This window comes from Heliangelus exortis, chromosome 6 (assembly GCF_036169615.1).
Source record: "Heliangelus exortis chromosome 6, bHelExo1.hap1, whole genome shotgun sequence".
Taxonomy (NCBI): Eukaryota; Metazoa; Chordata; class Aves; order Apodiformes; family Trochilidae; genus Heliangelus; species Heliangelus exortis.
Window position 1 is genome coordinate 33,438,338 of NC_092427.1, and position 23,682 is coordinate 33,462,019.

Here is a 23,682-nt window from a genome sequence, read left to right on the forward strand (position 1 = left end):
CTGAAATCAGTAGAAGATCTGTATGAAGCAAGCTACTTCTTTGCTTTCATTTTCTCTGCTTATCAAAACATTTGACATAGATGGCAGCTTATTGTTTAGTATCAGATATGTTGGAAAATGGCTTGAAACAGAAAAGCAATCCGGAGCTTGTACGAAAGACTAAGAACCAAGAACTGCAAAATTCTTACCAAAAAATATGGGATACTGGTTCTGCTCTTCCTTTGGGGAACTAATGTTCAGAGTGTTGGACTTCTCATTTGGAGCAGTAGGCAACAAACTGACTGAAAGGAATAACAAAGTGTAGCAGTAAGTGACAGATTATCTAGACAAAGCAAAACTCAGAAAATAAGCTATGAGTGGTACACATTTCCTCCATGCCATTACAAATACATCTAAAAAGCAGAAAAAAATGATGTGCTGAAGCAACTTTGGGATGGATTCCTTACTCATCTTTAATTTTACTGATGTAAGATTTAAATAAATGGTTTGGTAAGGTTATTTTAATGCTGCTAGCTGACATTCTAACCTTTGCAGTTGTAAGCCTTTTGCAAAATATGTATTACTGACAACAAAATGACTATGAAGCTAGTTTTAATGTTACTGAATTCACTGTGCTTAGGTATTTCAAGTAACATACAAATCTTCAAATAAAAAGGAAAATAAATGAACAAGCCAACAAGTGTCTGCATTAAAAGAAGATACCTATGAACAGCAAAAGGAAATTCTTACCCCAAATTCCAGGAAACTGATTGGGCTCTTCTTCTGGGGAACTACTGTTGCCAGTGTTAGGATGCTCTTCAGCTGGGACAACTGGTAATGTGTTTGCTAAAACAAAAAGAAAACAATGAGGAAAAACATAAAACCAAATTGGTATCAGTGATTTCATACAAAAAAACCTTTGATCTTAAACAGATATCATGGCAATGTCCCTTAATCCTCTTTTCCTTCTTGGATATTCATACAAATTTACATAGAGGGTTTATTTCAGATTAAAGTCAGGGGTAGAAGGAAAATGTATTTGCATCTTTTAGTCCAGAAGGTAGAAGTGGATTTAGAAACCAGGAAGAAATGCTTAAGCAGAGGTAGAGGAAAAGGACATGGAACTACATGCGTATATTTTTTTATATTATTTTTAAAAAGAACCATAGTGTGTCTTTTATAAATCTGAGTAAGTTTATGTTCCCCTTACCAAAATGATAGATTACACAACAGTCCTGGAAAAAGGCCCACTACACACAGGCAAGACAAAAAGATCTATAGGGTCTGAGTGGGAAAATGTATTTGGCCTATGAATAAAATGAAGTACAAGTGAAGCAGAATAGTTATGAAAATTAATATATTCTGATATAGAATAATTGATAGTTACTAGTAGGATGAGAGAGTGCATGAATGACCTACAGTCTGAATGGTTGTTTTGTAGCCTAAGCTGCACAGCCAAAATATTCAGAAGTAAGGGACAGATTTCCCATGATTCTTGGTGGGAAGCCAGCAATCCAAAATAAAGAAACAGTAAAGTCATAAATTCCTATATTGGCACCTCTTTTCATGACAAGGCTTGGTTTGAAAAGAGTATATTCTGATGTACAGATACAAATAGTTTTTGATATTGTAAAGCCAAGCAGCTAGCAGATTTTAGATAACATGGAACAGTTTACATGGCTGTAACCATAATAGGTCCTCTTCTTCATTCCCTGTCATTATAATCTCTTTTTACTGTAAAGTGTCTTCCTGCTTCAATGATGGTACTAATATTTTTACAATATATTTCAAACAAAATTTACCAAAATATATATCCTAGAAAGTATCTGAGTTTAATGGAGAAATGTGATGCTCTAATGTCAAGGTACAGCCAGGAAACAGAACTCATTGTGAATCAGATCCTCTCTTCAGACGAAACTGATTTCTCTTTAATCACTTCATCCTTCTGTATTACTTCTAATACTGTTTCTTATTATGCATTACACAGTATTTGTTTCAACTTAGATAAATCAAATAGCATGCAGGTTTCTTCAAATGAATATAGTGCCCTTTCTTACACATACAAGTTCAGTACATATTTTGCAAAGGGCTGTGGAATATATGCAGGCAGCTAGCTGTCACAAGAAAAGTAAAAAAGCAGGAGTCCTGTAATACTCATTAAAATTAATAGTACTTAGTGGGGTTTTGTGTTAATTTTTTGTTTTGTATTTTTATTTAAAAATATATATAACTGATAGTAATTTCAAATATGAATTATTGCCACCTCAGGGTACCCTAAGATGCCATTTTTTTCCATGCAAGATACCCTCAAGATACAACACTGTACAAGACTGAGGGGAATAACAACTTACAGTTGCCTTGGCAGGTATTCTGGCATTCTTCCAAATTCTTGAAGTTGTTCTGGTTTCCTAGACAGCCACCATACTTGAACACTTCACATATCTTTGTATCTTTGTTATAGAAATACCTGGAAAAATAGCCTCGACAGATTCCAGGGTCTTTCTCATGAAAGCAGAAGTTGGGCTTCTCTGAAAACAATTGTAATTGATGAACAGGGTCAGAATGAAAAAAAATCAACACACATTCCAAGACAACAATAGAACTGGAGAAAGTTTTTAAAAGAAACCTGTCACTTTGGACTGAAGACCAACTGCAAAATAAATGCTGCTGTGTTATACTGCTTTTATTCTATGTATAACACTGCAATATTATGCTGGGGCACTGTAGGGACATTTTTATTGCTTTTTTTTTGTTTGTTTTTGCTTCTCAAGAAGTCAGTAAATTGTATCTTGGAACATGAGGGATAATGATCCCTTTAAGTATCCTCCTACATTGAAGCTCCAAGATGAAAAATAGTTTTTACTCTGAACTAAAACAAGTCTTAAATCTCAGATTATTTGAATTTTATTGCACACTCTTGTCATGTATGCATTCATTCTAGTCAATGTTAGTGTGAATTATACACAAAACAAGGTAAAAATAGAAGGAAAAAGGAAATATTTATAAAAAAAGAACAGAAAAAAAAATCCAACAATAAATTTTGTTGGGGACAATCTACTGCTATAAAATGATAAAGAAAACTGTGATACAGGTCAGCTATTCTAACTCATTCTTCAGTCACAGTTTGCATTCACTAACTACATTTAAACCAATAAAAAGTTAACAAATGAATACTGCACAGTTTCACTGATTATCAAGACAAGCTATCATGGCTTCTGACAGGGAAGAAAAACACACAGCCATACAATAATCCCCCAATGTCAATTTCTCACCATATTTCTTTTTTTTTTTTTTTTATCTTGAGACAATATTCTTAAAATAAACTAATGGGACAAAATGATGAAATATATATAGAGGTATTCTCTAATTCTTACTTTGAAATACGATTCTTGGCTGAGCTGACTTGCAGAGAAAAGTGTATTTAGCTGTTCTATAAGAACCTTGTTGGATGTGACATGCAAAGTGCTTCCTTAGCTGTGAAACTTAATAGAATATTGAGACTAAAATAGTGTGGAGAGAGCTTCTATTTTAAGAAAAATTACTACAGATGTATTACTTTGAATTCCCTAACATTTCTGTGGTAGACTATAGAGTTCTAAAGGTGTTAATCCTATTACATCTATTTTAGCCAATTATCTGTGAAAAATACTTGTTAGAACAATAATATTAATATTTTCAATGGATGCACATCATGTATTTTATAAATAATAGCTCATAATTAAGTTTTCCTTGAATTGTGTTTCAGTTGTTATAAAGCTTCATGAACAGTAAAATGTAATTTTCATAGATTGCAAGTAAAATTAAACCATTAAAGGTTAGTGCATAAAGCAACAAAATCAAACTATTTTTAAATAAAAATCAACTATTTTTAGCACTTCTGGATATTTTCATCTTGATTTTTCATTACAAATTGCATTCTCTGCCAGAATGTATATATATATATTCTACAATTAAGGTGTTTCATGTTTCTTAATATTCAAAGACAGCACTTATTGGTCTTCACAGATTGATGAAACTGAGTTCACACAGACCTATAAATACAAAAGATATGGACAAGGCACTTGATAATGCTTTGAGCTGAGAACGGAAATGAGACAGTAATGGAGATGGGTAGCAGGCAAGAATCTACCAGAATGGTATCTGTTCCATATACTATCTCCTAGGAGCTCACAGAAAATTAGATCTAAAGAAACAATTATTTCATCAAACATTGCAGAATAGTGTGAAATAACAGAAAAATATTATTAGCTGTTAACTAAGAAAGGAAGGCAGATAATAGTAAGGGTAAGTAAAGACACTACAGGATAATCACTGATTCTTAAAAACAGCTGTTCTTCATTTAGAATATCATTATAAAATGGTTCTTGCAAAAAAAGGAAATATAAGTCTAAATAAGTTGAGCTTACATCTAACAGTTATAACATTTATAGACACTTTTGAAGAGAGAGGTCATGAAAGCAATATAATCCTAACTATACAAACTAGTACCAGAGACACAATATTTGAAACTGCATTTCTGGAAACAATAGTAAACATGGAATTATGCTGATGGGAGCCACAAACTGAATTCAACAGAATAAATTCTGTTTTGTCATTTAAAGCAGAGAACTAGGGTCAGGCCTTAAAGGAAGTAGAGCCAAAAGTCTGCAGCATCTGTGGAAAATAAACTTTAGTGACTTTCATAGCATGGAATCATGTTTAGTTTCAGTTTTTTTAATGCATTAAGAATGGAAAAGATAGTGGAAAACAGGAAAGGAAAACCACAGTCTCAGTTTGAAAATACTCCAGAGTACCACTCTGCAAAGATAAACGTGTGTTTCTAAATGTTCATGAAAACACTGGCGGAAGCAAGTGGAAAGAAGGATAAGGGAAGGAATGTAAGCAGAGAAAGACAGGCTGACTTGTGAAGAAATTTACTCAAGTAACTCTGGAACTCTGGCCACCAGCACTGGGCCCAGCCCAGATGAGTGTGGAAAATGAGAGTGAGGTGAATTAAGTCTTCAGAAACCCTGTTTTAATTGTCAAATTTAAGTGTCCTTGTTAGGAGCATGGGTTACCTCACTAGAAGAACTGGTTACAGACAAGTGATTCTCAGTGCTTAATCATTGGCTATTTAGGAGGTTTGGGAAGTTTAAATTTCTGTAAACAGTTTGCTCCTTAAGGACTGGGAAATTTGCCCCCTTGCTTAATGAATAATTAGGGCATTTCCCTAAGCTGTAAGGTCCTACACAAAGGCAATGCTTGAAAAGTTCTGTTTTGGAATGATTTTTTCATATTTTTGCTGACAGTGGAGGAAATATTTAGATTATTCTCAGAACACACAATGTGTCCACATCGTGGCAATTATACAGTGCTTGAATCTATGCAGATTTCTTCTTTTGTCTTTACTGAAGAAAGTGATAAATGTGTCATGATTTATTTTGGGGAGGAGACATTGTAGCTATCTTCAGTGACCACAACTGTCCTCAAAGTCTCTGATGAACACAGAAGAAGACAGGGAATAAGAGCACAGTCAAGTCCAACGTTGTTCTTTTTATTACAAGATAGCTTGGAAAATACATAAAGAAATTATCAAAGGAAGCTCAATCCCTTATCACTGTGTAAGAGTCTTAGATTGCTATGTAAACATAATTACCTTTTTTAATTTTTGTTAGCATCATCTTCCGAGGCAATTCTACAATAAAAAAAAATTTTCTCAGCAAAAGCAGATGTTAAGTCTTGTGATACAAGAGTGCTTAGCAGTGACTAAACACTTTCCCCTTCTTTCTCTTTATTAGAGAAGTAGCACAAAAGCTCATTCTTGAGAGCTGAAGTGTTTTCATTTAAATGAACTACAGACTTGATAAATTTGCAAAAATTCTGTTAGACAGTTATATGTGCACTTGTTGCATTGGTTTGTGTTCAAATATGCTGTTCAAACATAAACACATCTGCAAGGAAACAGAAGCTACCTATATGGGCAGCTTAATAGGAGTATAAGAAAATGCAGAACCTGCAGAAACATTTGATCAATATGTCCATTAATTTTACCCACCTGTAGCTATTTGAGGCAGTTGGTCATTCTCATGGAAGTGTAAATAGCTTTAAGACTCTATAATATAATGTCAATCCTATGCAAGTCATACAGACATATGAAAATACACCTCTTAGTCAAGTAAAGGCCAGATGCCCTGGGCTGCTCTCCCTGCTCTGATTGTAACACAGTCTGTGGACTTCACTTATATTTTTGTAACCTTAACACTTTTCTTTTTCTCTCAGTGAAAGGAAAGACAACAAATTGCATGTTTACAGTACCTGGCTTGTTGGTATGATAAGTATGTTTGCAAATTCTGGGGATTAGAAGCATTATAATTAATTAACATTATTAAATATTAGGGTAATGTGCACACCAACCCCAGACATTACTCTGACACATACTTTGATGTCCAGAATAAATTTAGTGACACAATTCATAATAGTTTTTATCAGGAAATACAGATGTAATGTGAAGCAGGCAATGTAACAGACTTAAGGCCTGATCTAAATGCTACACAGATGTGAGTTCTGGAAGGGATGGGAGATGGGTGACAGAGACATTTACATTTATTACAAATCACATTGCTATAAATCAGCTTGCCTTATTTATCTATCTATATATTGTCTTACATGTATCTTATATATAAGACAAGCTGTCTTGTTTGACTCACAAAACCCAAAAAGAAGCTTCTGAAATACATTTTCTAATCTGACATTTTTGGAATTTTTTTGGTATCATATATATAAACTTGCTGTGCATAAAAGTGACCTATGCTGATCCTAGAAGGTACAAATTTATAAGCTGCAACCCAGCTCAGTGCCTAAGATACATTATCAGAATTCCAGTTTTATGGGAAGGCTCAGGGCTGGAATAAATTATGTAAATAGGGCAAAGAAAGTGATACAGAGATCTGCACAGCAGTAGGGTGCTACCAGGGCACACCTCTAATAGGCAGGAAAGGTTATGAATTTTCATCTGACTATTCTGCCCTCCCTCATTATCACTTCCCGTTTACAAAGCCAGACACAATCCATCTAATTCCCATGAAAGCAAGGTCCACACTGGCTATTTGGGAGAAAGTCTCAGTAAGACTGGAATTCCTTTGGTCTCTAAAAATAGGAAATTGCCAAATTTCTAGATCCACTGTCATTAACTGCCAATTCTATGAATCTTCTAATTTGTTAAACTCCTGTATGTAATAGGAATTGGGTACTTGTACAAGGCTGAGAGCCTTAGTAAATTATGAGGTTCATTTTAAATTGCAAAACCAGTACTCTTATCTGCTTATTCTACTGTCTATGATATTTTGGATGTCATCTGCTTCTTTCTAACAACTAATTGACAAGGTTTCAACAAAACAAATCTTTTATGAAAAACAGCCATAACTGCAATTTTCAATGAGAATTATTCAGTACTGTAGTTCTAATTACACTGAACCATAGCAGATGTCCAAGACTGTGGACAGCTTCTAGCAGCTGAAGGAGAAACCTGGGATCAAAAATTGGGTTAGAAACTCTGACAGGAACAAGAACATCTGTGCTGCCCAGCCACCAGCTTAAGCCCAGCCTCAAAATTAATTGCACTTGAAGAACTCATTCAAAACAGGGTTTTAGCTAGAAAAATAAGCTTGCTTGCATTGGTATCTCTGGTGCACAGATCCATTAAAAAAAAACAACAAAGAACTTACACATCTTTCCAAATCTGGAATGTTTGCTTGCTTAAAGTAAAATTATTTAGATGACTAAACATAATATAATGATTGGGAACATAATTAAAGGCATCAAACTACTGAATTAAAAAGAGCTGAAGAGGGCCCCCTACTTCCAAAATCCGTATATTTTGTGGATGAGAAATAACATTTGCAAACGGAAGGACTGATAGGATAAAAGAATAGGTACTGGCCTTTTACCACACACTTCTGCTGACATTCTTCCATTGTTAGAAAGTTGTTCTCATTGCCCTGGCATCCACCATATTCAAATATTTCACACTCCCGGCTTTGAATATTGAAGTAATAACGGAAGAGGATTGCTTTGCATGGACCTTCATCTGCTTTCATGGCACAGACTGAATGCCCTAATTTCAGTGGTGGCAAAGCAGCACCTGCAGTAGGGAAAAAGAGCATAACTGTTAGAGACTTTGCTTCACTGCATGTCATAACTTCAAACTGAAATTGCTTGTATCTTCTGGTAGAGTGGAACTGCAGAACATACAGCTGAAAAGCTTTGAATACTCTAAACATAGACATGAAAAGAAAATAATAATCTGCACTGGAACATAAATCCCATTCAATCGACATCAATTCTACTATCAATTTTCAACCAAACCAGCTTATATTATAAACTTATAAATCACACTCCATCAAAAATTCTTTGAACTGTAGCTTAGTCAGAGTAGCTAGTGAGCAATTCTGAAATAAAAATACATCAAGAAAATCCTAGTAGCTCCCAAAGACCCAGTGAGTACCTCTGCATAAAAAAGAGCAGAAAGAGGGTTCCTTTCATTCACTTCTATGGTGAACATAGCTCATGCAGGTATCTCATAATGAACAGTGTGGGAAGAACTAAGAAAGACAGCCCTGCAGAGGGCACCATTCCCCTATCACATTACACTTTACTGGCACATCGACACATCTGGTATAAATAAATGGTCATCACACTGTCACGTTTTTTTTGAGGTCACTCTTCTTGCATAAAAGCTTCCAAGAGCTAAAGTGTGCAAAACTAGAAACTTATGAAAAGAATTTTTTTTCCAAATTATGTAATTTCTTCCAATACACATTATTAGGTCAGAGAATGTTTTGTAAAAATTTTCATATGTACTATGAGGAACACAAGCAATGTCTCTCCACTGTCACTGTCTAGCAGGAAAGTTTGTTTGATGATCCAGTTTATGATACTGTTCCTTTATCAAGCTGGGTTTTAATATCTTTTCCTGCTCTGCTTTTCCAAGGAACCCCAGAGGATTTTGAACCTCATGTACTTGAAATAGCAACCAGAACAGACTTGAAATTTTCATTTATTCTTCCAGACCTAATCAGAACACTTATATCTCTTAAGACATATGTGCAAAAGTATCCATCAGTGCTCTTTGCAGTGGCCTGGGAAACGAGGAAAAAAAGGATGAAGACAGGAGTTTACATTACTATTATACAGCTTCCTACTGCTAACTAGATTAAGTTTCCCATTTTAATTAAAAGAAACCACAAACATTAGGCTTTATGACATGGTAAAAAGGAAATTGGTATAACTACTTCCTGCCTGCTCTGTGGATACCTAATTTTAACTTAAAATTGGTCTTATTATTTAATCTTTAAATGAAATGCACAGCTCAGATAAATCCTCATAGATACTGCGGCTTATTAATTTTATTCCATTTGAGTGATTTATAACTACTAAACATACAGGGAAAAAAGCTCTTTTCAGAACATCTTTTAACTCATAGCATTTAAATCCTTAAAAAATTAACAACCTTTATTGCACAATTATCATCAACACCAAAATTGTAGAACACAATTAGATCTCCCAAAAATGGAAAATGTGGTGTTAAAATACAGATTAAGATGACTAACGTCAAAATTCTCATTAAATATCAGTATCTAAAATAGTTTGTGGCTGTTTCCTAATTAGTGAAATTATATTTACAGATTTTGAAGTTAGGAAGATAGATTTGAAAATATCATTGAAGTCTGTGTGACAGGAAATATGGATGATTGAAAAGAAATATTTTTAAGAGATAGTAGATTCAATAAACTTCCTATGGAACTCGACTTGCAAAACAGAGTTTTCAATATTGTTTCTTGTCAGTTCTGGGTCTTCCTGAGTCCGTGAAGAGTTAGTAGTCACAAGAGATTCCAGCTTGCACCTTAAAGGTCTAAAGTTCTCCAACAGGTTTAGGAATCCTTTGGAAGGGACTTTAAAAAGGCTCAAGTTGAAAAGATGAGAGGACATTACATTTCAAAATGAAACTTTGAATTTCCAAGCTCAGTAATAGGGTAAAAATGCCTTCAAACATCACAGTTTTCAGTAACTTTTGAAATTACTCCTGAATGGTAAAAATCAAACAGATTGCCACAGAAACTGACCCAACCCAAACATGGTTGAGGTTAGGGCTGGCAGCCGATTTATAAACATGTTATTTCCTTGGCAAACAAGAAACGAGTTCTCTTACATGACCTCTGTCAGTGACCCACTTCAATCCAGAAGAGGTTATGAAAACTTCCTAGGTTTCCTAACTACTGGAATTTCAGACAGGGTCACGTCAGCTCATTTTGCTTGCTACATTGTGCCAAAGCAATGTTGTGGGCTACCAAAACAAATATAGCGTGCGAGCATAATTGCAAAACTACACTAAAATGATGAAAAAATGCCTTAGTAGAGTTTATCTTATGAACTTTCTGGTCTCAACTCCCTGCCTATTTCCCATCACACCAACAGAAGTAAATCATTGTTTTGCTTACCTTGTAAGGCCTTTCCTCTGCAGACAGTGACAATTTACCACTGTCAGATGTATTGACATCTGCAGCCAACATAATGACTGTGTCACACATTAGGCAACCAGACAGTTATGTCTTTAGGACTGCTAGAAATTTAGCAAACTTCACTAAAATCTGTACCCTGTGAAAACCCTGAGGCCAAGTCCTCCAACTTTTAACAATAACCAAGCGGCTCTGAAGAAAAAAGTCTCAAAAGGATTCATGGGAACTGAGAAGCAGATGAGAAGGCAAGACAAGTGTTGGCCAGTAGATCTGCATGGATACAAATCTGCCTGGACTCATTTTGCATGAGGAATATATCTTGAGAAAACAAATCCTTAGTGTAAGGTCTCACCATCTGCTGTTGAACACTAGAACATATTGTTTCTCCTACATTTTATTTATTACTTGCCCAATTTAGGCATCTGGTCCAAAAAGACTCAGTAAGTCTACAATATTATATATATAGAAAAATGGAGAATGAAACTACTCTAACCCCCCCCCAAAAAATTATTTTGTTTTGCTAGAAATACATTAAGTAGTGGTTACAACTGATGCTCACAATCACGCAAAAGTTAAAACTTGCCACACTAGAAGCAAGACAAAACAAATAAAAAGCCTCTTCTCCTCTCCTTGATTTTTTAATTTAATGACTTAATTACATTCCTGACAGGAGACACTAAGCATCTACTGCTCTGCTCTGTTTTAATATTGCCATGTAGTTCGTGGTAATTGCAAAGTATTGCTGATGAAATGGATCATACTGAGTGTGAGTTTAGTGTCAGATATTTTTAGTAGCTGCCTTCTTCCTCTATTCCTATTTTTGGCAATTGTCAGAAACTGGGTACTGGACAAGACACTTCCTACACAGCATAACCATTCTCGAGTTTGTCATTCACATGGTGACTTCTGCAACTCAAGACATGGATGTTTAACACATGAGCAGCCACTGTCAACCAATGTGCAGCAATTTCATTTTAAGAGCTCTAAAAATCTGCATAATCATTGGGTAGTCCTGAGCATGTGAACCTTGTATCATCACTTTGCTGGTAAACAGTAGAATATCATAAAACCAGAAGTGGAGGAGAATGTCTCTTGGCCTCTTTAATACTCTAATACCAGTAAAACAAATAATTTTTTCCCTCTGGCTATAGGCACAATAAAGTTCTCTAACTTGACTTGCAGACTCATATGGGTAATCTGCAGGGCTGGTTGTTAATAATATATCTTTTAATTAGAAAGTGAACTGATTTCTGCATTATACTCAGGACAAAATAAATATGAAAGGTAACAGTATTATTGCAGTTTCTCTTCAAAACAGAACTATATAAATTACCTTGGGAAAATAATACTTGGAAATATCTCTGACCTTTTATGTAAAATAATTGCTGGTTGTGTTTGTTTAGGCTACAGATTCCCAAACTTGTGAGATTTTGTGGTTGCCCTTAAATATAAAGATATGCTACCATCTTTCATAGCTTTTTTGTTAATGTCTCTTTTGATAAGTAGTATCAATGCTAAGCACCTTGTCACTTATGAATAGCTGTTTCTTCTCTCCATCTTTGTCAGCTTGACAGCTTCCCACCCACACACTGTTCAGTGCTCTTCCAGCCCATGTGCTTCCTACTCTTCAAGCAGTCACATTTCTTTTTGATAAATTTCCCATACAAATAAAAAGCACATTCAACTTGTGAGTAATTTTCTTCTGGCCTTAAAACATCAACTAAAGTGCACCCAACCATATGAGGATTTACTGAACAACATACATAAACTAGTTATTTTTATATCTTGTTACACTCATTTGAAAGTGATGAAAAAATGGCTGGAAGAGAACAAACTGAGACTCCTTTTTTATCCCCTTGGACTTACAATCTTAATTAATAGTATAATTTAAATATGAACTGACACAAAAAAGTCTTAGATTCACAAAGCACTTGTGGGCAATGTGATCCAGAAGTGTGATGAATATTATTATGATAATAGTATTATGAATAATGGAAGCACACAACTTGTTTTATTGAATTCTATGTTAATGAATATTAGATGTATGTTATGTTTCATATGTATGTTAGATGTTTCATAAACATCTAACTCAGAAAATAAATTATAGCTGTGAAATCACAGCCTACAAAATTTCCGAAGTTAAATTTACTGAGACCAGAATTTAAATTTTAAGAAACCACAAATATATGAGTAACAATCTAATTATTTAATAGAAACTGCAAAAATACCTTTTTTTGTAAACACTGCAGCTGAGGTCTTAGTTGCAGTGTTTAACACTTTCAGCAGTGTTAAAAGGCAGTGTTCAAGTTTCACTTCTAAGCAGCACATTTATTTGGTTTTTTTCTTTGGAATACAAGCCCAAAAGTTCAGAGATGTTCCTCATACTAAATAAGTTACTGTGTGTGTAATCTAACTGATAATAAAATAATGCCCAATAAAAGCACTGTTTCATTTCCTCGATATTACTTTTTTATTGTCCTTTATAAGCAAAGTAAATAGGAAAAAAAAAATCCAGCAGATTTCTTGTTCTGGTGATTGTGTTATTTTAACTACCAAGACAAATCGGTCTTCATGAGCTGCAAGTTTAGGCAAAGGATTTTTATAAAACTAAGAGCTGCAGGGCAAAGCAAAGATAAATGTGCCTCAAAGAAGAGGGGCATTTATATACTTCAGGGTTAAAGAGAAACAAATTTATTCTGTGTGAAACTGTCTTGACTACCCAACCATGGCAAGCATATCCTTTATGCAGGACCATGCATATCTTACATTGTAGTGACTAATTGTGACATAGCCCTCAAGCTTCAGTTGAAGCCATGGTTGTGCATAATTAATGTTTTTGTATTAAGGAACACTGCTGCAAAAGTCTGAGAGAGAGAAATCATCTGTCCAGAAATCAGTCAAGTAATGGGCAGATTAAGTAAAGAGCCAACATTAAAAAAAAAAGGTTCCCTTTTGCTGTATTCCCAGATATACTCCCAGACCTATCCACTGCATAGTTCTCTGAAGCTTAAGAAAGAGATCACAAATTTAAAACACTTTCCTGAAGGAAAGAAAAATATTTTAATGCGGCCAAAAAACTCCCTCAACTTTCCCCCAACTCCCCCAAAACTTTCCCTCAAATGCCTTATCCAAATTGTTTGGGAGGAAATGAAAATATTTTTCACAATTATACCCAGCATAAAATTTTGATCCACCTAACTTAATTTTAATGAAGTGAAAGCAAACAATGACCTTATAATGGTAAAAATTCAAGAAAATTCCCAGTTCTAACAGTTACACTTCTGATATCTTTCTTAACAAAAATCTCCAGCTGGTGAGTTTTTATTTATCCAACAACATGAAATCACTTGGGGCTACACAAAGAGCTTCTTCAAAGCCAAGAAAAACAACTAGGGCCATAATTGCATCATCTTCAGACCAAACTTCTCAAAGTAATTGTGACTCAAGAGAGCTGTGCACAGGACAGAGTAACATCAGACTTTGTGTTCCTGCCCCAGTTGCCTTGGGAGATAAAACCTGGGTTTACCACATGTGTATTCTTTTCCCTGAATGCTGAACTTTTCCACAGGTCCTAAAGCACAGCTTTTAGGGAGTAATCTTGATAACTAACAGAATGTTTGATTAGGATTAGAAGTTCAAAAAAGCATGGGGAACAAGCCTCTATAGAAGGCAATTTTGCTAGAGCTTAATGCAAAACTGTTACTCTCTGTTAGAAACCAGTATGTTTTTAGCTTACTTCCACTTTAAAAAATTTCCCAGAAAAACTTTCAAGTGCAGAATTACATCTATAGTGCACAGTAATTTCTGTTGTGAGAGATAGTTTTAAGTGTCATTTTTGTAACCTCTTACCCAGAATATACTCTTCTTCATTGTCATCTAAGCCAGTAGTTGCATGTCCAGTGATGCAGATGAACAGCAAGATAAAGATCAAAGGTAAGAAACATCCATTCTTTCTTCCTTTCATCCTTCCTGTATAACATATAAATGATATTATACACTTCAATCAAATACTTAGAGAGCTCTATAAGTCGTTAGCACAGTAGTGCACAGTCATATGTGTAGATTTACAACTGGGAGCTTTGGAAATAATGTGAGCTATGTTAGTTAAACTATATTGCAATCACCATCAAAACAAGATTTATAGCTTTGCACATCCAATCCTCCCCAAAGTGTTTTACTCCATTTGCAGAACCCAGATTTGTTGCCACAAACATAGGATTCTATTTTTAACAAATATTTCATTGATACATAGTTATATGATTTCTGTACTTTTGTGTGAATTTGCATTTCACAGGAGTCAGTATACTTTTTGCAAAATGGGTTTCAATACTTTCAGAAGTATTTTGTATCCCATAGATCTCTCTCTTAAGTGCAGAGCTACTATTTTTCACATGGCTTCAGTGCAATCATAAGTCATCCACACAATGAAAACACTTATTTCATGGCAGCTGGCATGTTCCAGTTGCCAAAGATGAGGTTATGCATGCACCTGTGGGAGTACTTCAGGAAAATTCTTTAACTCTTTTTATAAGTATATTTTCCAACTAAAAAAGTTCCTTAAGGATCCCTGAATTTTAATTAGAGAACACGCTCAATATCTCCTTTAGCTAAAACGGACTCCCTACAGATAGCCTTTTTTCTCAAAGTACAATACCAAACTTTTACTAAGTTAAATACAATTAACAGAAATGAAAGATCTAAGGACTCAAAAGTTCTTAGCCTTCAGACACTGTTTTGTCTTCAGTGGTTTTGCCTGTGAAAATAGCACTCTGGCACATACTTAAAACAGCGAGTGCAGGAATGCGTGTGGGAGTAGAGGAGGTGACCTGTCACTGCTTTGGATACAGCTTTTTAAGTAGAAAAGCTAAAGAAATGATGCTGAAGTGGCAGGTGACATTAACAGAAGTAATCTTTAACAGATTGAACATTTCTCTGAGTAATATAGCTTATGGTATCTAAGAAAACACTGGCAAGCAATATCTCAGAAGGGTGAGATAAACACAAAGCTATTAACTCTTTATTAACTAGTTTGCTACAGCCAATCTGAACTGAGCCAGAGCTAGAAAGCACAGTTCTATCTCTAACACCAAGCCGGAGCCAGAATTTTAATTTATCTCTTGAAAATTTACCATTTTTTCTTTTCTGCATACTCAGTTGTTTCTTAACTTGTGGCATATGGGGCGGAAAAGAAACGCATTCTTAAAAAATAAGTCTTGGTGAAATTACAGCCCATGAGTAACACTACTTATTTGCATATATTTTTAACTGACAGTTCCCTTTAGAAGGATTCAATACATATTGTAGTGAAAAACACTGAGACATCCCGCGTTATTTTTCTTGTAAAGAAACAGAATTTTGGGATCAAAGGCTCTCATATTTTAGCCATTAACCTTTTGATTATGCTTTCCTGCCAAAATAAACAAAGGAATGTATTTATCTTTCATTCTTTCTAAGCTCATTTAAAGGCTTACTTTTTTAAAGAAACATTCCTCAAAGACATTCTACTTCTATGAACAATTTCAGAATTTGTTTCTTTCTACTAGAGATGCAATTGCTACATTTGGAATAGAAACAGACTTCTGATCCGTTATGTAAACTGAGAAAGCATGCAAAAGCTACAATCACTCATTTTCAGGTGGTTTTCAAGGAAACAGTAGTGTTCTTGTTAATGTTTCAGTTTTACATTCCTTTATTATATTACAGCTTAAAACTTAAGCTAGTGAGTTTTCTTAAGTAAGTTCTTTTTTCCCAGTGACAAATTTCTAGTTATCCGTTTGCTCCATTCAGAGTGATTAATCCATAAATTTTTTTTCTTCAACCTCTTTACTGGAAGAATTACTTCTGGGCCACTTGGCTGTCCACAGTATTTTGTCTATAGTATTGCTAAAGCACTAGGTAAAAGCACATGGCACTGTGCTATGGATTTTTCAGTTCACTCTATCATGAGAGACATTTAGACTTAAGTACATTAATTAATGCTGCATCTACTTGTGTACTTCAGCTGCTCTTACTTGCCTTACTTTTTTGTCAGTCTGGAAGTCTGTTGTTTATAAATGAGGATTATGTGCTAGTCAATTTTTTCTGTTTTCTAATGCCATCCTCCTCCCAGCTCTTGTGCCAGTGTTAACCCACCACTGACATTTTAATATATTACACATTTAAAGAGGAGCCTTTACTGAAATGCTCATTGCTATGCACTGAATACTTCTGAGTTCCAGACCTTGACTCTGCTCTCCTTTTGGGATACTCTCAGCACTTCTTGTCAGGATTCAGATAATTTTCAGTTTTCCAGTCAAGAACAGATATTGCCTCTCCATATTTTCTAAGTACAGTACATAATGTTACTTAAACTGAAAGCAAATTATCTGTGCCAGACCAAGGGCAATGACCAGCCCTGACATTACTGTCATAGCTTCAGGAAGTTTGCCATGAATTTGATGAGTTTCTGTGAAAGTGAATCAAGTTTAATACTAAAAGATCCACAGAAATCCACAGAAAGTCTGTACACTATCTGGCAAAAATACCATGTGTAAGAAGCAAAGCTTTTAATACATCAAAATAAAATCATGCAAGAGTGCAGGACAAACCAAAAATACACTAAGAAAATATCTTGAAAAGGAGTTCTATTGAGTATATTTCTGCACCAAGTGAAGAGAGGTAATGTTTCTTTTCAGCTTTATAGTCCATTCTATGATTTCCAGAAGCAGAATACATCTTATCATGAATTTGGCCAAATATCAGATTTTTTTTTCATGCAAAGCTTTGTGGTACATGGCCTTGGAAGAATTTTATCTTTTTTTTTACCCAAAGGTTAGAGAAATAGTCACAGCAAATCTTTTTATTCACCCCTGATAAAAAGTCCAGTCACTATTTAAAATAAGAAAACAACAGTGTACCTGGGTACAATATTTCTATTCTTCCAGTCAACTCCTACATTTCTCTTAAGAGAAATATCAGAAGTAGGGCTTCTCACTGCTTAGGTGATTTTCCAAGGGGGAAAGTTTAGGCTTTATAATGCACATCTGCCTTATTACAAAGCCTATTAAGCAAACACAATCTCCTTAATTATCTTACTAGCCTTCCCCCAAGGTCACACATTGCCAGAACATTGTATTGGGTCTGGGTGAAAGTTAGATGAAGGGGGTGAAGGATTTAGTACTGAAATATCCTTCTTTTGCTTAATTAATTCTTATCATTCCTAAAGTAAGAATGGAATCCAAGGTGAAAGTGAACTTGGCATTGCATCTTCATTTAAAAAAACCAAACTCCTTAGAAAAGTCCGAGTTTTCTGATTTAATGCTTAGCTGATAAGGAACAGAACTTTAAAGCTGTAAGCCTCTTATGATATTAATTTTTTTAATTTTTCAATGCGTTCTGATGATTTTTATTGTCTTTATATGGGAAGCACAATCATCATCTATGATATACCCCAACTATGACATTTGGCTCAGTAAAATATCAAGTGGTTACATTTTTGAAGGATTTTCTGCCACAGGAAAGGTAAGAAATGTTCAGAGTTTAAATAATTAATGTTAAATGGTCTGATTATTTAGGTCAAATACCAAAAATCTCTGGGATTAAGCACTCTAAGGCTCTAATTTAGAACAGCAAGGAATCATTCATTAATTTTGTCTTTTCTCTACATTAAAGTTTCATTAACGGAAAAGTCATCAATTCCTAAGACACTTCCTTTGGAACTGGCACTCTGCTGATCCCAAACTACCTTTTAAATGAGACATTTTTATATCTGTATCAGACATCATCTAGGTTACTTGAGAAAAGACATCAAAGGTCTATGGGTAATAATTGGCACTGGTTTAATTAAATGCTTTCATTTGTGAATGATGCCATCTGTTTCCTTCAAGTTGGAATATAGGTAAACAAGGCAGATACAAGCAATCAAGGAGGTTGTTAGTAATAGGTCCTAATTACCTGGTCTAATAATTAGGCCTTTTTTTATGCTGTCAAATAAACTCACAAACACAAGACAGCTCTCTAGATTTCTTTATACTAAGGTAACATAAAAGTGTGTTCTCCGAGCAGTCTGCAGCTTCTCCAGCCAGATCTTTTGTGTGCATGTGTGTGTGCGTATATATATAATTTTTCTTTTACTGTATTAAATCTCTTCAACATCAATTTTATCATCAGAATGTCTAGAACCAAATATTTCTTCAGCCTGACGTTTATCTCTAACTAGCTAACTGGAAAAAGTAAAATAAATGCTTGCATTTCCGGCAGCAGTCAAATACAGACAGCTTTAGAAAATGCCATGAAGTGGCTTTGTAATGACTGTAAGAGTGACTCATTCACACTGACAGCCCAGGAAACGGAAGCATGAACACACACACAAAATAAAAGGCAAATAGAGGAATTAACAGCATGTGCATAGTCAGAGGCTTAATTCACTACAGCCTAAAATTAAAGATAAATAGGTGTATTTTAGGATTGTAGAACCTCCAAAGCAAAAGCAGACCTTTCTCAGTTCACTACACTTCAGAGACATTTTGTCCTATGGTATCTTGTACTATCTGCTAGGGCTTGTATGGCAGAGATTTAATTAGATGTACCTGTAGCATTGTCTCCCAACTGTCACTCTGAGCATTCTCTTTAAAAATATTTTATTACATGTGCTATTTTTTCAGCTGTTTGAAGGTTTTCTCATTTACTCCAGAGTAAGTATGAAGACTGAAGTAAGTATGAATTCTACAATCTGTGCTCTGCTGCAAATTGAACAAACAGTGATGATCTATGCTCTAGCTTTGTAAGTCCCAGTGTCTGCTGTCATCTAAACTATTAAACAGAGCAAAGCTTGACAGTGTGCCAGTAACTTAAGAAGGGAAACAGCCTCCTGTGTATCATCCTGCAATCCTTACTGATAGAAAACATGAGCTATTGAAACTCCTGTCTAATTACCTCCCTCCTCTGCCCCACAGTAGCAGCTCTAATAGTGAGTCCTGAGACTAGAGACTCCATCATATTCCTTAGAAGCCAGTCTAGCATAATCCTCTTTCCTAATGAAGAAAGCAATATCAGCCCTGTATATTTTTTATCAGTTCAGTTGTGTGTAAATTAATATGGTACACACTACAGAAGCAAAACATTTAATTTCCCTAAAGTTAAGGTGCCTGTTACTGAAAGTATAACAGGCAGGTGCAGGAGGAAACTCCATGCCACTAAGATGCTTCTCAGGACTGACTTTGACCATGTCAAAATTATAACCTCATCGTCATACAGATCACATTTTCCACACACACCAAAGATGAAAATACAAGTTTCCTTGCTTTCTCAAGCAAACCTTGTCACTCTATCTAAATTCTCAGCTGGAGACACCACATAATTTTTTACTTTAATAGATGCACAAGCTTTGGATCATCACAGGTTAGAAATGCTGTAAATTGTCATCAGTGGAAATACCCCAAATACAGAATGCCTCAGATTATCACCCTGCAAATGCTTAAAATCGACATCAAATAACACTGCCATAGAAAAGGAAAGGTCATAATCCCTTCATCTTCCACCACACTATAGATAGCTCTGCTTGTTCTGCTGGCAGTGCCAGCTTCCATGGACCTCAAACATTCATCAGAGTCTCAGAGCACTGAAAACTTCAGCCTCATCTTTCTACACTCCCTTTCTCTGACCAGTGAAATCATCGTCCAGAACCTCATTATGTTAAAGATTGTACAAATATAGAAGAAAAAACTGCTTCTCAGCCAAAGCAGAAAATGTTTACAGGAATTGCTAATACACTCCTGCAGACCTTTCTATGAAGTTCACAAAAACTGTACCAGCTAACTATTCCTTTCATATAATACTTCTATTCCTAATTTACTTGCTACAACTGCTGTTTTTAATATAAGTGGTTTAGAATCAATTTAAAATCAACTTTCTCATGACCAGATCACGTGCAAATGCCTAGTCTTATTTTTTTTTTCACTAGACATAATATCAAACTAACCAGTTAACACAGAGATATACTCAATTATGAATGACACAGAGCATGGGAGATGACAACAATACTGAAAATGAAAAATGAACAGCTGTATTCACAGCACCAGGAAACAATTAAGGAAACTGAACAAAGGGGTAATGAGAGAAAAGTAGAAGGGCTAAAACTAAGTCTATGTTGCTGTGAAATAACTACAAGGGGAAAGCAATTATACAATTGCCCATCTGGTTTTGCTTCATGGTGTCCCCAGGGACACTGTAAAAAGTTTCCTAGGAGAAACAGAAGTAGGTAATTTGTCCTCAATTTCAGTGTGAAGCAGATTTGAAGACCCCACCTTCAATCCTTTACCAAATCACCTAGCTAAGAACTGTCAGCTTCTAGTTCTTAGAGAGAAAATAGGACTGTTTGGATTGTAGCCCAAATTAAGAGCAACAGTCAATACTGGAATTAGACAGATTTTAAATGGTTTTCTCCAAAATTTCAAGATATGAGAGCGACATAATTCTCAAGGCTCTTAAGCTCTACTGATGGCCTACTTTTTGATTAAAAACCTTCTTTTCTTGTTCTGTACACATGCTCTGACTTTCTCTGGCAGGTTTTCTCAGGACATACTGAATGCACAATAGCAAAATCCTAATGGTTACACAGCATTTTAAACAGCTACCATTTTATTTTAAAATGCAGAAGAGTTTTTTTGCCAGAATCATCCTGTAAAATAAATGAGGTGCTAAAGCAGCTTTCCAGAATGGGAAAGATGGTGTCAACGTCTCTTTTTTTCCAGAGGAGATTTAATATTCACGTGTCCAGAAACAACCCTAATCCCACTGATTTATCTCTTAAGAGCAGTCTGTGTTCTCTGTCCTTAGAAGTAGAGAAGTTGGAAGAAAAACACAAAGGCTACCAGTGCCCTTTTGCTGGAAAGCAGGCAATTTGAGTGCCAGTATCTGCTCCTGTTTATGGAAGGGTTATCAGAGAAATATATAAACAGTCCTTGAAACTAGATCTGGACATTTAGTAATTCTCCTTCTCTGACTGAGGGTCTGGTCTAGCTAGAGGTGAGATTTCAAACTCCAAACTCTGCAAAGGCTCTGATCATGTTCTCTGAAACCCTGTTAGGAAGCTTGTTCTTTTATTCCTTTGCTTTGTTTCCTAGACACACTGTATCTTGACAACTTTTCCCTCTCTCTGCTAAAGCTCTCTGACAAAGGTTAAATGCACTTTTAAGGTCATATAATTACACCAGAGAGCTAAAATGCTTTCATCTCCAGATCATGCATTATGAAACGCACAATGTAAGGGTAAACATAGAGATTACTGAAAATCAACTTGAAGTGCACCTGGAGATTCTCCAGCATAGAAGTTATAAAAATTTCAAAGAAAATTATTTATCAATTGCCCACATGGATACTTTTTAATTAACCCTTTGACATCAGGCATATTTGACAGGAGAAAAGGCTAGAGGAGAATGTGTTTTAAACATCTTTATCTTCACAATATTGCTCTAATTGTGTGCATTACACACAGAGTAAACTTCATTACAATTCTCAAATTCAATATAAGCAACAATCTAAATTAATTTGCTGTGGATAAAGATACTTGCTGCCTTCACAGTCACAAACTTTCTCCTAGCAGAACTAAAGAACCAGCAGAAGTTCATAAGGGGGAAAAGCTGACAACTTTTCCCAAGTAGCTCATGCCTTTGCCTTTACTATCTATACAGCTGGACTTCCTGTCTTTTCCTCTATCCATAAGACATTCAGGAAGGAAGGTTTATATCTTTACATGGTTTTCACAAAGTACATTGATGGTGAATTTCTAAGAGTACTAAGTCACGTTGACATTTCACATAGTCCCCCCACCCAACTTGCTATTGTTCTTCCTACTCCACTCTTCCCATTGTTACATGCCTTTTCCTCAGTTAAATTGTATTTAGATTTTCAAAAACACAGTTAATTATACTTTAGCTGACTGTTTGGTTGTTTTTTTGTTTTGTTTTTTTTTTATACAGGCTTCCAGGCTAGTATCAATAGTTTGCATTACATAGTTACTGAAAGAGAAGTTTATGTCAATTCTTCCAAATAAAAGAGCACAGAAACCATCAATCATATTCTGGGTTCGGGGAGGAGGGAGGAAGTTATAGTTGTTTTTTAAATTGTCACCAAGGTCTACAAGTCTCATTTATGACTCACCTCATTGTTCAAGTGGTTTTAGTTAGGTGAAAAATTCAGTATGCATTTTGAGTGAAACTGAGCCATCAGTTTAAATTGATTCTCCTAAAAATGTTCTTGCATGTCTCAAAATATTAATTGCTTCAAAAGTTACATGTCTTAGAAGGATTTTAAATAGCCTGGCAAGCCACTTTGTCTGAATCAAGTGTCCCTTGGAGCTGCAGTAGTACATAAATTGTTTTAAAAAACAATATATTTTTTTTCAAACTCCAGCTATTGTTCGAAATTAACATATTAATCCTTAAGGTGGTTTTCTTTCAAAGAATTGTCTTGGAGCTCAAAATACCTTAGGTCTGACAAAGGTTAGTTTTCTTAGTAATCATAAAATTTATTAAGTGTCCTACTGTTTCAAAATTAAAGAGTCCCCTAGACATTGAATCTAAACATCTGATTACTGCATCTAAAGCACTCTAAAGAAAACATCACAACATATATTCCTTTTTGCCAGCTAAAAAATGATCTTTTATGTAAAATAAAGTCTGCCACAAAGTACTCACCAGATTCCTAGCAACAGTTCTTGAAGAGAGAGAGAATTCCTGAATCAGTGCTGAATATGATCCTCCCCTACTAATTCACTTTGAAGGGGTGTGGTGTAAAGCTACCAGGGCAGGATTGCAACCTGATCTTCCTGGAGCAGGCAACTGGTCGTGGATTTATCAGCTAGTCCTTGATTTTTGTTGAGCACATGAGTTCACTCTGAGTAGAAGCCAGAGGTCTGCAGCAGCGGCAGGGACGCTTCCTGTTTAAGTTTCCCGATCTGCCTGCAGTTTCCAGCGACTGGTTTCTAAACAGCACTGGCGAAACCAATGTGCACTTTTAAAGAATGACAGAGAGACCGTAGGGTATTCTACTCATTCTACCCCCCAGGCACTAATAAATAAACGCTGCGTGGGGATGACTCATTCACTGCCTGTTTAAGAGAGATACATTGCAGTTTATCGGGGGGTTGGGGTTTTGTTTGTTTGTTTGGGTTGGTGCTTTGGGGTTTTTTTTTTGTTTTGTTTTTCCGGATGGGGGCTGTGTTCATCACAGG

The 23,682-nt window shown here is 35.4% G+C and overlaps 1 protein-coding gene across 5 annotated transcripts in view; it reads right to left on the bottom strand.

The window, feature by feature from the left end:
- TFPI (tissue factor pathway inhibitor) overlaps window positions 1-23,511 on the bottom strand; it is a 30,818-nt gene extending 7,307 nt beyond the window's left edge. The window contains exons 1-7 of one of the 5 annotated variants that reach the window (XM_071747776.1): window positions 23,147-23,503; window positions 14,322-14,441; window positions 7,898-8,098; window positions 5,615-5,653; window positions 2,331-2,507; window positions 730-825; window positions 189-281 (exon numbers count right to left, since the gene is read on the bottom strand). In XM_071747776.1, coding sequence (XP_071603877.1) covers window positions 189-281; window positions 730-825; window positions 2,331-2,507; window positions 5,615-5,653; window positions 7,898-8,098; window positions 14,322-14,436 — 721 coding nt within the window. In that variant the 5' untranslated portion in view covers window positions 14,437-14,441; window positions 23,147-23,503. Of the gene's footprint in view, window positions 1-188; window positions 282-729; window positions 826-2,330; window positions 2,508-5,614; window positions 5,654-7,897; window positions 8,099-14,321; window positions 14,442-23,146 lie in introns of all 5 variants that reach the window. The other 4 variants (XM_071747780.1, XM_071747778.1, XM_071747779.1 and 1 more) reach the window with 4 other exon arrangements.
- Window positions 23,512-23,682: the final 171 nt, after the last annotated feature.